We start from the raw sequence: 15,169 nt of genomic DNA on the forward strand, positions 1-15,169 counted from the left end.
ATCCTTAAATAACAAAATTTATCATTAATAAAACAAAAATGATGAGCTATTAACTTAAAAAAATAGTATTTGAGGTATTATGCTTTTTTTAAAGTGTTAATAACAACTCCTTTTTAAAATAATATCATGGTTATTTTTATTTTTATTGTTATGTGACTTTATTTTGAGTTCATGATTAATTGTTTTTTTTAATAAATGATATTATCTATATTAAGAGGAAGAGGTCGGCTTAGTTTCACAATGACCTAGTAATAATGTGGTTCAAATTCACCTTTAGCGAGAATTGAACCTAAGATCTCTCACTTACAAGTAAAGAATATTATTATACCGTAATATTAAAGAGCGATTAAGTATTTTTTATTAGTCATGAAATTCAGATTAAACATAAACAGTAGAAGTTTTCTCACTTCTCAGAGAAGTAATACTCCAATTACTTCTACTTCTCGGAGAAGTAATACGGTACCCTAATTATTTAGGGGAAAATGCCACCGACAAGGTGACAAGGGATATAAAACAATTTTTTTAATTAGATTAGAAACACTAATTTTCATTGTTTGGGGTTTAGTTGGGAACACTAATCATTTGTTGTGGTAGATAGAATGAGGCTAGTTTATTATTCATTTAATGAGAAGAAAATTAAACATATAATAAGATTGTTACTCAAAATTAAACAAAAATAAAAAAATGAAACATACAAGAGAGGTTACTGTATCAGCCGCCATATGCTAGTGGAATATAGGATGGTTCAACACCGTTGGATGTCAAATGAAGCAGCATTCCAGCATTTGACTGGTCGTGCGTGCATTCTTTCATTTATCAAATGGAGTACGCGGCTTGATGTTCCCACCACTTAAGACTAGCAATTGAGAATTGACCTGACATTTTAATTAAGATGGTCCGACGCTGAAATGAGACTTGTATAACACAATTAAAACATGACATTAATATCTCATATTAATGGTATAATAACACATATCAATGATACAATGACAGTTTTTTTTTTTCACTTCCTGTTGTATTATTGACAGAAAACACGACAATAATAATGTATCCATACTGTATAAGCTTCAATGGAAAAATGGTTGAGAAATTTCTCCAAAGCCTCCAAGGTCATAAAAGTACTAGGGCTACGTGAAGTGAAATGAAGGTTAAGATGGTCAAATTCATATACCATAATATTTGGTCAAATTCAATAGAGGGTTTCAACATAGCTTCGGGTCCGAAATGAGTGGATAACCGTGGTTTGCCATCAACTGCATTTCAAATATATATATATATATATATATATATGGTCAAATTCAATGGAGGGTTTCAACATAGTTTATTCGGGTCCGGAATAAGTGAATAACCATGGCTTGCCTTGCCCCTTTTCTTTCAAAATAAAAAATATATATATTGCTTGGTCTGCCCAACATTTATTCCCCGTAATGCCTCTGAATTGGCCAAACTCAATGACTCATTGACCCTTTTGCATGGACATGCAACTACTTGATCGTGTTAATTTACTGGTTTATTTGCCAATTAATTGGAATTCATCAGTGCAAAATCAAACCTTACTCTAGTCAAATTATAAAAATCACAAAATTACAATAATTAAGAATGTGAACAGTCTGCAGCTAGCTAGGTCTTTGGTCAATATTAATCAACAAACACGTTAAATGAGCATACTATACATGCACGCAAGCAACTGTGCAAGCGACTCGTAGGTTTTGCACCACCGACCGCCTAGCGATGTGTCTAACCGAGACATTGAGTACCAATTTGGTACATCTTAACTTTTTTAAAAAGCATCGATAAAAGAAAAGTTTGGGAATTTTTTTTGTTTTGAAAACATCTTGTAAGCAGCTATTTTTTTAAGTTTTAAGTAAAAAAAAACTAAAAACCCGAAGTAGCAAAAAATAAGCATAAAAAAAATCGGTTTTTCTTCATTGAGAGGTGGGTGAACAGTGTTGTTTAAATCTGAAATTAGTTGGACAGAGAGCATCCATCGTGGAGAGCACAGAGCGCCTCCAGGTCGTGATTCATGAACAACTATGTGTTTTCTCCTTCTCCTCCTTCAGCCTTCTCTTCGAAGCAATCGTTTGTGAGTCTCATTGCCAAACTTTGAAATAAAAAGGAGGAGTAATTTCGCTCCTCTTCTCCGTCAGCCCTAAATACGAAGTTTGAAGTCCCACTCGGAGATTGGTATATATGGAGTCATGGGCAAGCATCGTGCTATTGGAAATGTTTGCACCCTAGCAGTCCAGCAGATACACAATTTGGTGTTGAACTAGTGTTGAGCAGATACAATTATTTGTGTCAAAATGTTGTTCATGTAAGATACGATGCAAAGAAACATTTGATACAAATATGATTATGTATGTATAGTTTTCTGATAAGAAGAAATGATGATTGGAGAAACATTTGATACAAATAAAATTATGTATGTATAGTTTTCTGACAAGAAATGATGATTGCACATACTAATACAAATCGCAATGATGTGTCTTTCTCCTAAAGTATTGCACCTTGTTTACTTATCTACTGCAATTCACTTTCCTTTCGATTTCCTTTTTACAAATCTTCATACAAATTGCTGCGGGAACATACATGATTAAATGATGACTTGTGAAATTCCAAACATCCTGTTATGAATTAAGGTTGGGTCGAAAACCAAAAGAACAAAGTATATTAAATAATTGGCCTTTATTGATCAAACAATTAAATTAGGGGTGTGCTATCCACACACCCCTTTTTACTTCTCTCACACTTCTTGTTAATTTTTGTCCTTTAATCTTCTTCAATTCATCCGATCTGACGGCCGAAAATTAAAAAGGTGTGAGAGAAGTAAAAATGGGTGTATGAATATCACATCCCTTAAATTAATAGCATATTTAGTATTATGCTTTTTTGGTCATTTTACACAGTCACAGTTGTTTTACATCAAAATTTACCAAACATTATAGCATTGCTTTTTTTTTTTTTTTCAAAAGCGCTTTTATAAAAATGTTTACTAAACATTATGCTGCTTCATTTCACAGCTGCTTATTTTCACAGCACAATAAATATAGTGTTTTTTTTTCAAAACACAACAATTCCAAACTAGTCATGAGTGAGAAGAACGAGCACCACAACATTGGGTAACTGCTTGAAAGAAACCAGTTGATGACAGAAATACAATATGGCTGTGAAACCGACCATATAATGGTTGAAATACCTGCATGCTTTCGTCGTGTAAATTATTTTATATGGTAAACGAGTTCGCAGTCACACTCCAAGCTGTAGTGCTTCACCTTTTTGACCTCCGACCGTATGCATATGGCTGCATGAACTAGATGATGTTTATGTTTGAAAAATAGACAAGTCTTAACTTTATCAGGCTTTACACATGCAACCGTTTTCTAATCAATTATTACAATTATATTCATATTGGACGAACCGCAAGATTAATAATACAGAAAACGCTCATATTTTATAGTAGCCTCCTTGTAGATACAGAATTCTACTGTAGGGTGGTTCCAAAAAGTCTAAAAAAAATATGAAGACGAAAATAACATTGAAAATTAAACAATAAACTACTAACTTTTCATTCTTAATTTTTGTACAAACAACATTACAAACTACAAAGACTAAATATGGCGACGACGAGATTTCATAATCTGAAAACATATCATGATTGTTTCATTGTCAAAACAAGAAAAAATAGATCGATGATGAACTATCCAAAATTGGAGTTGTACTATTCAGAATAAGATCGGAACTATCCAAACTTGGAGTTGAACTATTTGAAATAGGACTATCCAAACTAATTGATGATGATTTTCGCTTGTAATATCATTCCATACTTCTAATTTCTAAACATATCAATTAATCAAAACAAAAAACCATATCAATTGATGAAGCGAAAAATATATATATGAACTAACCAACACATGATCCAAACAATATCAAAAAATCATAACAAATCAACAAGAACTATAATCTATTATGAATTTAAATTTTCCATTCAATACACATCAATTTTAACCTCTTAATTTAGACTAAAATAGAAAACTTACTTAAATTCAGAAATTACGAGATTAAATGGTGGTCATGGAGACAGGTGGAGGTGTGGAGCAGCTGGTGGTGGCCCGGATGGGTTTAGACGAAAAAAGGAATTGGAATTGGGAATTACCCAATTGGAGCAGATGGCGGTGGCCTGAGATCGGTTGGGTGGGGTTAGAGGAAAAAGGGAATTGGAATTGGGAATTACCCAATTGGAGAAAGTGAATGCAAAATGGAATTGGATGAAAATCCCGGGTAAGAGGAAGAGGTATACTCTATTTTTTTTTACTAAAAAGTGTCGGCTTAATAAGAAAATTTGTTTTTAATTATTTTGTTTTAAATGAATTGACTTAAAACGATATTGTTTTGCCCAAGTCATTTTAAAAATTGAATAGTCACCTTTTCTTTCGCTAATCATTTGTAGAACCTGCACCCGCCAATCCAATGTTGCACTCTTCTCCTCCACCACGCACCCAAAACTTTGGTGTCACAACCACTTATCCGGGCTTCCGGGTGGTCCCTTAAGGCATCCACCACTACTTTCGTCATAAAAGATTTTGGTCCCAACTTGGGTCAGCTATGTAGGAATAAACTCCACATTGTAATAAGTTATAAATTTTTTGGTCCATCTTAAGGAAACTTGCCTACACATAGTAATAATTATCAATAAGTCCAAAAACATGCAATGCCAAATAAAAGTTTAAGATGAATGAAAATATCTAGCTAAGGTTGTTTGAAAACAGTACATTATTTTTTAGGGTTTATGCCACATCTTTGAGCTTGTGGGTACACAATACCACTTCAACATGGATATCTTCTTGTTGAAGCCAAAATGTTTATAGCTTTTCAAGTATGTTTACAACTTCTTGGCTTAAAACTTTTGGTGTTTCTAGAGATTAAGTGTCACATTTTAGAAATTGGCATGATCTACTACTAATGTGGTTCTTTGTATATATTAAGGATACAAAAAAGAATATTTTTTGGGTTGTTTTTATTAACACCTCACATCTTTATGAATACCCACATCTAAAATGTGCCTAAACAATTCTAGCCTTGTCCTCTATTTTTTTTTGAAGCCACCACATCCCCATAAACAAATGATGGCAAAAAAGCTAGCTCGACAGCCACGGGCCACCCATATAAGAGGTATCTGTCATTGATATCGACACAGCCAAAAACCCTCCACGTCGCGGAAATTGGCAACTAAGATCGACTCTCTAACAAACCGAGAATTGCCCAACACTCTTGATTCACACACCCCATCTCCCAATTCCCTATTACCTACAGGCGAGTGGCTGGTGATTGGATATATATATATATATGGAGAGAGAACATGGTGAGTGGCTGGGATTGTTTGCCCAGACACTGTGGTGGTTGGCAGCTGGCATAAGGGGGTGGATGGGGTTTATTTTGGATTTCAGAACTTAATTCGTCAGGGTAAAAACAGAAATTTAACTGAAAAAATAAAATTATGGGGTATATTCATAAGATTGTGGGGGTGTTAATAGAATTAACTACTTCTCTATTAAATAATAACGTCTACATAGTAATAAAATTAATTTGGTCCCCAACATTATAGCTATATTTACTGTATATACATCCAAATCCTATATAGTTACAATGTTTTTTATAGTTCTAATCTTAAGTTATGTACAACTTTTATGTATAGTTAATAATCTGCATGTTATAATATTAATATATGACAATATTGATATTTTATGAACCTTAGGATATATTATTTATGGGAACTAATATTATACACGCGTTACAACAATACATTATGTCGTTTAGCTTATTGGTTAATTTTTTTTCTAATAAAATTTTGGTTAAATTTTTGTTAATAAAATTTTAATATAATAGGGGCGACCGGCGTGGGCTATGAAAAGTAATGATCCCCTTTACCACCTGTAACTATCACTAACAACACAAAGCGGTTTGACTTAGGGGTGGGCACGGGCCGGGCCGGGCCCAAAATTGGAGGGACCGGACCGGACCCGCTTGAAAATACAACGGGCCTGGCCGGGGCGGATTTTATCATTTTAAAATTAAGAACCGGACCTAATCCGGCCCGTATAAAACGGGCCGGTTCCTACGGGTCCAACGGGTACCCTGTTTTTTTTTTTTTTTTTCCTTCTAATTTCCAGAACTCAGATTCCCAATCGAATTCGAGTTCAAAATCAAATCAGGACAGGAAGAGGGCGCCGCTGAAGATGTAATCAAGCTCTTTCCTTAGTCGCTGCGAGAAAATCCTGCAAGCGTCCGTCCTCAGATTAACAACTACAGCCAATTAATTTTTTTTTTGCCAACTCAGAAGGTGAAGAACGACCTCGTTGAGGTCGTCTTCCTCAGCACAGAAAGGAATCGATGGTTGAGAACAAGTCGTGGACGACCCATTTGACGCCCGAGTGTTGGACAAAATGAGTGACTGCATGCTTAAGCAAGTCGTAGGATATTTTGAGGTAGGGGGCTTTGTTGATTGGTAGCTCGGAGGTGGGCTCGACGAATTCAGGTAAGTCGTCAATGGCGGAGAGAGGAAGCTCGACGAAATCAATCGAGTTAATAGCGCCATAGAATCAGGCGAGTCGAACCATATTAGGTGGTCATCTCCGATCTGTTCACCTTCGCCTTCTCTGATATGTTTGAGCGCCACAGAATCAGCCCAGTTGTTCATCTTCGCCTTCTCTGATCTGCTTGAGCCCACCGTCTTCTCCGATTTGAAGCCTCACAACGTTCGTCTTCTCCGATCTGATTGAGCCCGCCGTCTTTCGTCGTTCGTCCCCTCGAGTTCGATAGAGAGAGAGACTTGAGTTTGTCATTCGTCCCTTCGAGTTCAATAGAGAGAGACCGAGAATCAAGAGGGATGATAGTTGTTCTGAACTCTGGAAGAGAGAAATCTTAAGGGAAGAGATCGAGACACAAGAGGGATGACAGAGAGAGGAGATTCAATCTGAGTTCGGGAGTCTTCGAGAAAATGAACTGAGAGGAGATTCAGTTCATTGGATACGGTCCGGGCCGGGGGCCCGTGTCTTTAGAAAATTGGAACCGCCCCGCCCCGCCGTTTACTTGGACCCTCCCCGCCCCGCCCCGCCCCGTTTTGTATATAACATAATATGGACCCGCCCCGAACCGCTAGTACCCGCCCCTACCCGCGGGCCCAGGGCCCGTTTGCCCAGCCCTAGTTTGACTAACGGGATTTTTTACAATGCTTTGAAGTATAGGATACTAATTTTTGTACCCTTAGATCACTATTTTAAAAATACAAAAATTAAAATGTAACGGTTAAAAAGTTCAAAAAATATCATATACTTTAGAATACCATAGAGTTTTTAAATGACTATAACGCAAAAGAATAATGCAATTAATGGACACTTACAAATTTCTCAAATTCATGGGACAAAAAGAGGAGTTTTGTACCTTGAACATATATGATTATATCCATAACTCACTCAACATCTATTACTAGAAGAATATATTCTATCGGGTTATTTGTATACGGCAACACACTCACATGAGATCAACTTTTCTGCATATATGTCTTTTTTTTTCTTTTTCATTTTTTTTACTGAGGATGATGAAAGATTATGCGAGTCAAACTACTCTTAAAATTTGGTCATTGAACTACAAAAGTAGCCTTACTTTATAACACGCACAGAGCGGTCAGAAAGAACTAAGACCCGAAATTTAGTCATCAACTATAAAAGTAAGCTACTTCCTTCCCGCTCATAGCAATTAAAAAGAGCTAACTTTCTTATAAAACGAGCGTCTCCAAAATTTTATTTAAAGAAAAAAACAACGGGTTACAAGACAAAAGCCAAGACATACAAATCCCGAACCTATCTCATGTGAGTGTAGCCGCACAAATAAAATTTCCATTGACCCCGTTACACCGGCCAAAACTGTTAGTGTATGATGTTGAACCCAAAATTAGGCCACTTTGTACTTCAAGAATTGACATCCTTGAGAAGGAAGCTCACTGGGCATAGACGGTGTACTTTCTACATCAGTGTAGACTTCATATGATTTTGGAAAATCCCATCAGATGTGCCCACTTCACCTGTCAAAAATTGCATTTCGGCTGTACCACCGACCACAGAGAATTCCTCATGCAGTTAATTACAAATTTGAACAACTGCAAATTAAATAGGTAACTGATATGTAATCGATCAATTGTCTTGATGGTTATGATTTTTTTTTTTTCTTCAACTGAGTGCATTTTGGGTACAAACCTTCTCTCTTTTCTTTAGTATAAATTAGTTTAGAATATCGATGTAATGAAAAATATTCAAAGTGAACATGTATAACTCATATACATTGGAGAGCATATTAGTTTTGTGTGTTCAAATACCATCACCCGACGTACCCATATGTACGAAAGAAAGTTGAGTTTCACCATAAAATCAATTGACAATTAGTCCCTCCTTTCTTAATGTAGGCTTTACTCTCAACATGCCCCTTCATGTGTGACGAATTTTAAAGCCTAACATACGAAAAACACAATCGGGTGATTTGCAACACGTGTTGGGTTCGATACATGAGACATGCTTTGGTACTATAAAGAAAATTGAGGTTCGACCATAAAACTAATTGACAATATGAGATGTAATCCAATATCTTATAAGCACATCAAAAGTCCTTTTTTTTTTCTAATGTGAGAATTATTCTCAACATGCATGTACACTTGGTAATATGTTGGGGAAAGGGATCCTCTCCGGATCCATTCCACCTAATTCTTTTCATCAAACAATCCGAACCCTTGAAATTTGATCCAATAGCTAAAAACAGAGGTTCACTTTAAAAGTTATAATAATTTTAACCGTTTGATCAAATTTCAAAGACCTGAAGTGTTTGATGGGGAGAATTAGATAGAAGAGATTCGGAGATGATTCATTTCCATATGTTGGTGATCTTATTCCAAATCGATTTTCCAACCACGTAATGTTAGGTTTACCTGTGATAAGATAACACATTGCCCGAAGAACTGAACACACAGAAGAATGAAAAATCTTATTAGTGCTTAACAGGTGTAGGGTGTGAATGTCATCTCATCTCTGCAAATGGAAAAGTTACTACTTACAAACCCTAAGTGTACCTGCTGCACATCCAATAACTGTTTTAGGCTTCTTGGCCAGAAATTCTATCACCAAGACAACTCTAATGTCGCATTTATTTAATGAGTGCATGCTGCCGGTTCAAAATATGAAGATAAAAAGTTTTATTGTGATAGGAGGTCCTTAAAAGTGCAATAAATCGGGAACGAAGTAGATACTAAAGAAAGGCTGTGGAGTGGCTGTGCCACTAAGATGGTGTCTTCATTACAATACAGATTTGCCCTTGTCAGTGCATCTCGAATCCAAAAATTTATTTTATATTCGTATTCTTGTATCTGGGTCTAAAAGTAAAGAAAGATATACATAAAACAAGTTCACGGTCAAATAATGTCTTGATCTACTAATACAATAACAAGTGTGAATTTCACTGCACAGTATATGAGTATAGATTGTACAGTGTATAAGTCTCCATTAGAGATCTTTTGATCCAAACTCACTCCTTTGACATTCTCTTCCCTCTAACCTTTAGGCCCACAATTTGAGCTCCTTAATTAAAAGCAATCTCAAATCTAGATTTGGTAGGATGAAGCAGATTTGAGTTTTCCTTGTATTCTTAATTCTCCGATCAAGGAGAGCAACTTACAAAAAACATATACACTGTCATTTTGGGATCTCAATTTGATAATATACTTACACATGTCAATAAATAATTATCCAAGACGCGACATGACACTAAACATGTTCCATGTAAGTCCTCCCAACTCATAAAAATGGAAAGAAAAAAATAAACCCAACTTGCGAACTAGTTTCCATCCAAAGGGCATCAAACAGTTCAAAGTTGGAAAGAAAGAATTTTCTCCATATTTTCCGACTCAAGATTCTCTGTGCAATGATTAAATTAATCATATACCAACTGTCCCAGGGGCATAAATAATAGCAAAAATGGGGCAGCAGGTTTTTGTTTAACCAACTTTCTGTTAACTCATACACATTTACATCACAATCAAACGTGCCAAGTTTCAGAAACTAGTGTGCCAAATAGCTTCATCACCTTCCCCACATCGCTCATGCACCTCCTCCATTCTCTCCACCGATTTGCATATGCCGCTGCAGCTCCAGTCGAACGATGCAGCACAAGGATTTCCTGCTTGAGCTTTCCACTCACACTCTAAAGTTAAGATAGTTCCGAGTTATATACAGTTGCTTAATAATATCCAAAATGAACTAATCATAATGTGATATTTTTGTGTGGCTTTCCGGAAAAGTACTTATTTTAATGAGAGCTTTTAACAACCAATCAGATGAGATTTCTTCTCAATGGAACAATCAACTAATTATGTAGAAATGCAAAAAGCATCAATCTTGATGGCATATGGATAAATAAACGAACTGGTTAATGTCTTGAAGTGGAGATAAATCACATTGCCAAGAACTTACCAGGAGGAGTTCCACAGCAAAGGCTTCGCTCGTCAATGTGCTCAACATCAAGACCAATAAACCAAGAACCCAAAGAGACATCCTCATTTGCATATTTGTGAAGTATGTGGCTAAAGTGGAAAACAGAACTTTTCAAAGTTATATGGGAAGAAAAAAATGTAGAATATTTTTTGTGCGTTTAAGAAAAAAACCAGAGCAAAATGAGACTGCATAAGAGCACTTACTGATGCACTGAAATGTAAGTTGCTAAATCTTTGGAAATTGCGTATATTTGACCTGTTGCGTGGCGAAAATACTTATTTCCCTCCTCTCCGAATTTCCAATATTCCGGTTCATGGTACTTGACCCCCCTATCAAAATAGGTACAGATGAATGACGAACATAAATTAAACAAGAGAGATGCACAACATTTGGCTGCTTACTTATTCGCCAGGACAGGTCCAGACTTCATGCAACCGATATATGTACGAGGTTTTGATCTATGACGGGCCAAAGTAGAACCAACCATTCCTGTCAAATATTGAAATTAATTTAGTGTCGCAGATTCTCTAACAATTGTTTCGTTCCCTTATTTCCATAGCAGAAACAGCTGAATTAAAATATGTACACACTAACCAAGATTTATGTGCACATCATCATCAACCTTGATATAAAAGTCAGCATCCCACTTAGAGACAGCCGCCGTAAAATATATTTGGGTTTTTGACGACAACTCGCGATATCCTTCTATGTGATTCTGCATACATACAATGGTAAACAATACATCAGGTCCACCGAAGTGATATGAAGTTTGAACCAAGGGACAATCTAGATCTTAAAACAACTAACTAACAAAAGCCGACAAAAAGAGTTTCAGAATTTTGTTCCCCTGATTGGTCCCAAGACAATATATATGCATCAAGCATTGCACGAGTCTCCAAACAACTAACTGGAGATAACAGGTAATTTGGTCCTAGGCACTGAGTTACTTACCAGTCGGAAAAAATCCTTATGTTTTTCCTCTTCCGCCTCAATGGCACGATCCAAAACGCCTCCTGTAGTTGCACTGATGGCAAAAAAGGAACCAGTAAGTTTTGTTAAAATTTTCTTTCTGAAGCAAGCAGTTTATTAAGCTAGTCACTTGCAATATAAAGTCTACCTGTGTCCAATAACAAACCGCATTATAATTCCCTTTTCTTCCTCTAACTTCTTTAACTCATCCCCTGGAAAAGTGATAAACTAATAAGTTATGTGTGTGTGCATATGTATATGCGTATTTCTTATAACAGCAATGCTGGCAACTAATCTTTTAGTGAGAGAAATGAATATTGTAAATTTGGATTTCAACCTTGTGGCATCCATGTTTCCCTGATTGACTCCCTTCGTTTTCGGCTGCTAAAGGCAGTCATGATTCCCATCACAAAGAAAACCTTCTGGCGCTCTTTCAATGGCTCACCTCCTGGTTTTATCACCATAGGAGATCCTTCATCATTTCCATATTTGGAAGATCTAGCTGTTGCCAGCTGGACCTCCAATGTGGAAATTGTCTTGTCCAATGCCCTGGAAAAATATGCAACATAAATTTCAATAACATACCAATATTAATGAGTATATATTTGAAATACGAAAAATGATTGTGAGCTCTTATGAGATTTCTTCAACAAATAATAAAAGGATAAGGGAAGTTACATGATCACATCATGTGTTTGCGAGACTTGAGAAAGGATGTCTCCTACGCCGTTAGCTGCCTCCTGCAGCAGAACGGATAAATTATTAACGAGTTACCACAGAAATGGAGCTAATAAATATTTGAATCTTGTAACTTGCCTTCTTCTCACAATTAACTATGGGATGCAGAACTCTTCGTGATTGATCTTTCTCCAGTGGTGCAGCCTCCTCATCAATTTTCTCTGGATCGGGAACACCCCAAAACCTGCAAGATAAACATCAGCAACTGACCGATGCATGTGTACTTAGAAAAGAACACTATGAACCAGACAACATAATCTCATGTCACATGAGTTGGATAGATTAAAACAATTTTGTTTCCTTGCAATTTACAGTTCAACTCTCATACTTTACTGTATGGTAGTATAGTTAAGTTAAATCCTTAGCTTTCTAAGGTCATCCAATATCCTCTCATCACATTCATGTGATTTGGGTACCATAGTTGGGCTTCACCAGCCAAGTGTCTCGAGGGCGTTGGACTTTCGTGGTGATGATCAACAGTCGCCTTATATTTCTATGAAATATCAGAGATATAGGAGATTTGGCTCCAAATCGACTATTAAATCTATTGGCAGATTTGAAAATGTAGTATATAAATTACCAATCAACAGAGCAAAGCTAAGCAAACCAAGAGTAATTCTATTGGGTGCATCATTCGTCTTCAAGTTGCCAGCTTTTCACGGACTCCACTGGCTAGAAATCTCTTTCAGCACCACTGAACTTTGTCAACCGGCTGCCATTATTTACCATCCAAAGGAGTTAACTCGAAACCATTTTCCTAGTGCCTGGTCTCCAACTTAAAATCGATCAACCAGCTCCCCAAAGTTCTACGGAACTTGAAAAATCTGCTTTCCGGCCAAATAAACACCCAAATAACATGGAGAACTCCATATCCAATCAGAGTTAACCTCTCAGATTCCAACGCTAAACATCACTGAATCTACTACTTTCCACACTAAAAAGCCAATAGATCACAATATATTCATTACGCCAATTCATGTAACTTTAAATTACGACCAAGATTTAGCATCCATTAGTCCAATTGGAAACTTAAGTACAATTCAAAATTACCAAATAGATAGCAAACATCCTAAATTTCAAACAATGGTGCCAATAGAACTTGAATCCAGAAACCAGAGCATCATTTGCAAAAAGCAGCAAAATGGTCGAAAAAAAGAAAGCTCATTTGCAGCAAACAACATTAAAAGAATGAAAATTTACAATCCCCATTAGACTGAGAAGCAAATCTAGAAGCTGTGAGAACCACCTCAGCACAAGATCTTAGAGAGAGAGAGAGAGAGAGACAGAACCTGTTGACAACAAGAACACCGAGGAAGAAGCTGGCAATGCAGAAGAGAGAAACCCATCTGGCGGGGACTCCATTGCCGACCTTGTGAGGTCTGCTGACACCCATCTGGTTGCAAAAATGTCCTCAGCTTTAAGGAACCCCCCTTTTGGTTTATGGGAGGAAGCTTTAGGAAGAAGATATGAGCAGCAGCAACCTAGAGAAAGAGCACAGTTTTTCGTACAGACAGTAACAAAATCAGGTCATGAGACAGTGACATACATATTTGAAAAGGAAAAGGAAAAGGAAAAGGAAAGAAATTGATGGAGTTAAGGAAGGGCCTTCCCTAAACCTATCAAACACCCTGATCGCTATATTATATACTTTCGATCGCTTTATTTTTGTTAAATCAATTTAAATTTTGAAATCTATCTGGTGAGTATACACAAATTTAAAATTTAAACTTATTTTATGAAAATAGTTAAGGAAAACTAATGAAAATCACTTGAAAACTTTGAGTTTTAATGATAAGAACAAAATAAATTGTAAAGTGAATAGTACCAGGATTGACTTTTTAGTGTAAAAATATAATTTTTCGTTAAAATAAACAGTATCGCGAGTTTTTCGTTAAAACTTCCAAATAATTAAGGGGTAAATATTACAATTAATTAAAGTTGGCGACTGGTGAAGGCAAAAATACACCCAGTAATTATAATGTCTCATCTATTCCGTTGTTCTGTCATGATGGGTAAATAATATTATTCAAAATGTTTTTGAAAATGACAAAAGCCATGGCAGCTTTAAGTTTTTAACTGCCAATAATGCCCCTTTATTCTTAAGCAATGGGATGCATTGGCAAATGGCACCGGCCATACTTTCTGCGCCTTTTGCCCCTCTGTTTTTCTATTTTTATTTTTTATTTTTCTCTGTATATTTTCCAAAATGCTCATTTTTTTACAGATTTCCAGTTTAGTTTAAAATAGGGATGGGCACAGTTTGGTTTGATGCGGTTTTGAGTGAAACCAAAACCAAAACCGAATTTTTTTGCGGTTCGCTTTGGTGCGGTTTTGAAGCCAAAACCGAAATGAAACCAAACTGTTTGGTTCGGTTCGGTACGGTTTCAAACGGTTTCGGTTTGATTTTTAAGAAAAAATTTACAATTTACAATTTAACATATTAATAAGTATTTCCCAGTAGCAATAGGAAAAAAAACATTTGTTATGTAAACAATTAGCATGTTGCATGCAGTTGTGATGTTAAAACATGTTTGTGCAACAAAAGGGTGTCCCCGTATAAGGTATAACATAAAACAAGTTGAATAACTTTGAATTCATTAAAGGTGAGCGAAACTTTCATAGTAGGATATGTGATATCATGCTTCAAATGAGTGGACTTCATTAGATGATTGTTCTACTCTTGATAACAAGATTAGTCCACCCTTGTATATATATGTGTGTGTGTGTGGTGTGATGGTATAAATTAAATAACAAAGGTCCTTCAAGTTAATGAACGAAAGAAAGTGATGAATGATGATATTCTAGTGTGGTTGAGTCCATACTAAGTGTATGGATTCTAACAAACAACCAATTAAAACATAAAATCTAATATGGACATTTAATTAAAAGTTTATTAATATTTGCGGTGCGGTTCGGTTTTGGTGCAGTTTTCA

At 36.1% G+C, this 15,169-nt stretch overlaps 1 protein-coding gene and 1 long non-coding RNA gene across 3 annotated transcripts; both read right to left on the reverse strand.

Annotated features, from left to right (window-relative positions):
- Positions 1 to 1,683: 1,683 nt before the first annotated feature.
- Positions 1,684 to 4,251, reverse strand: LOC126600435 (uncharacterized). 2 transcript variants are annotated; one of them, XR_007615444.1, is made up of 3 exons: positions 4,038 to 4,251; positions 3,197 to 3,301; positions 1,684 to 2,269 (listed from the first exon to the last, which is right to left on the reverse strand). It is a non-coding gene; the product is annotated as an uncharacterized LOC126600435 (long non-coding RNA). The 2 variants fall into 2 exon arrangements; XR_007615443.1 differs by having other exon boundaries at positions 3,197 to 3,310.
- Positions 4,252 to 9,949: 5,698 nt separating this feature from the next.
- LOC126598359 (beta-1,6-galactosyltransferase GALT31A-like) lies at positions 9,950 to 13,854 on the reverse strand. Its single transcript, XM_050264716.1, has 11 exons — positions 13,526 to 13,854; positions 12,315 to 12,420; positions 12,177 to 12,238; positions 11,836 to 12,047; positions 11,647 to 11,710; positions 11,481 to 11,553; positions 11,124 to 11,244; positions 10,931 to 11,018; positions 10,733 to 10,858; positions 10,509 to 10,618; positions 9,950 to 10,239 (listed from the first exon to the last, which is right to left on the reverse strand). Exons 1-11 carry the CDS (start codon positions 13,627 to 13,629, stop codon positions 10,091 to 10,093), a joined length of 1,215 nt encoding a protein of 404 aa, XP_050120673.1. The 5' UTR covers positions 13,630 to 13,854; the 3' UTR covers positions 9,950 to 10,090.
- Positions 13,855 to 15,169: the final 1,315 nt, after the last annotated feature.

This window comes from Malus sylvestris, chromosome 14 (genome assembly GCF_916048215.2).
Source record: "Malus sylvestris chromosome 14, drMalSylv7.2, whole genome shotgun sequence".
Taxonomy (NCBI): Eukaryota; Viridiplantae; Streptophyta; class Magnoliopsida; order Rosales; family Rosaceae; genus Malus; species Malus sylvestris.

Bases quoted from the DNA above. Each gene is read 5' to 3' on its own strand.
- LOC126598359 (XM_050264716.1), bottom strand. From the start codon at position 13,629: ATGGGTGTCAGCAGACCTCACAAGGTCGGCAATGGAGTCCCCGCCAGA. The intron at 11,554-11,646 runs GTAGACTTTATA...TTTTGCCATCAG, and splicing joins CGGTTTGTTATTGGACACAG to TGCAACTACAGGAGGCGTTT. The intron at 11,245-11,480 runs GTAAGTAACTCA...GTATGTATGCAG, and splicing joins ATAAGGATTTTTTCCGACTG to AATCACATAGAAGGATATCG.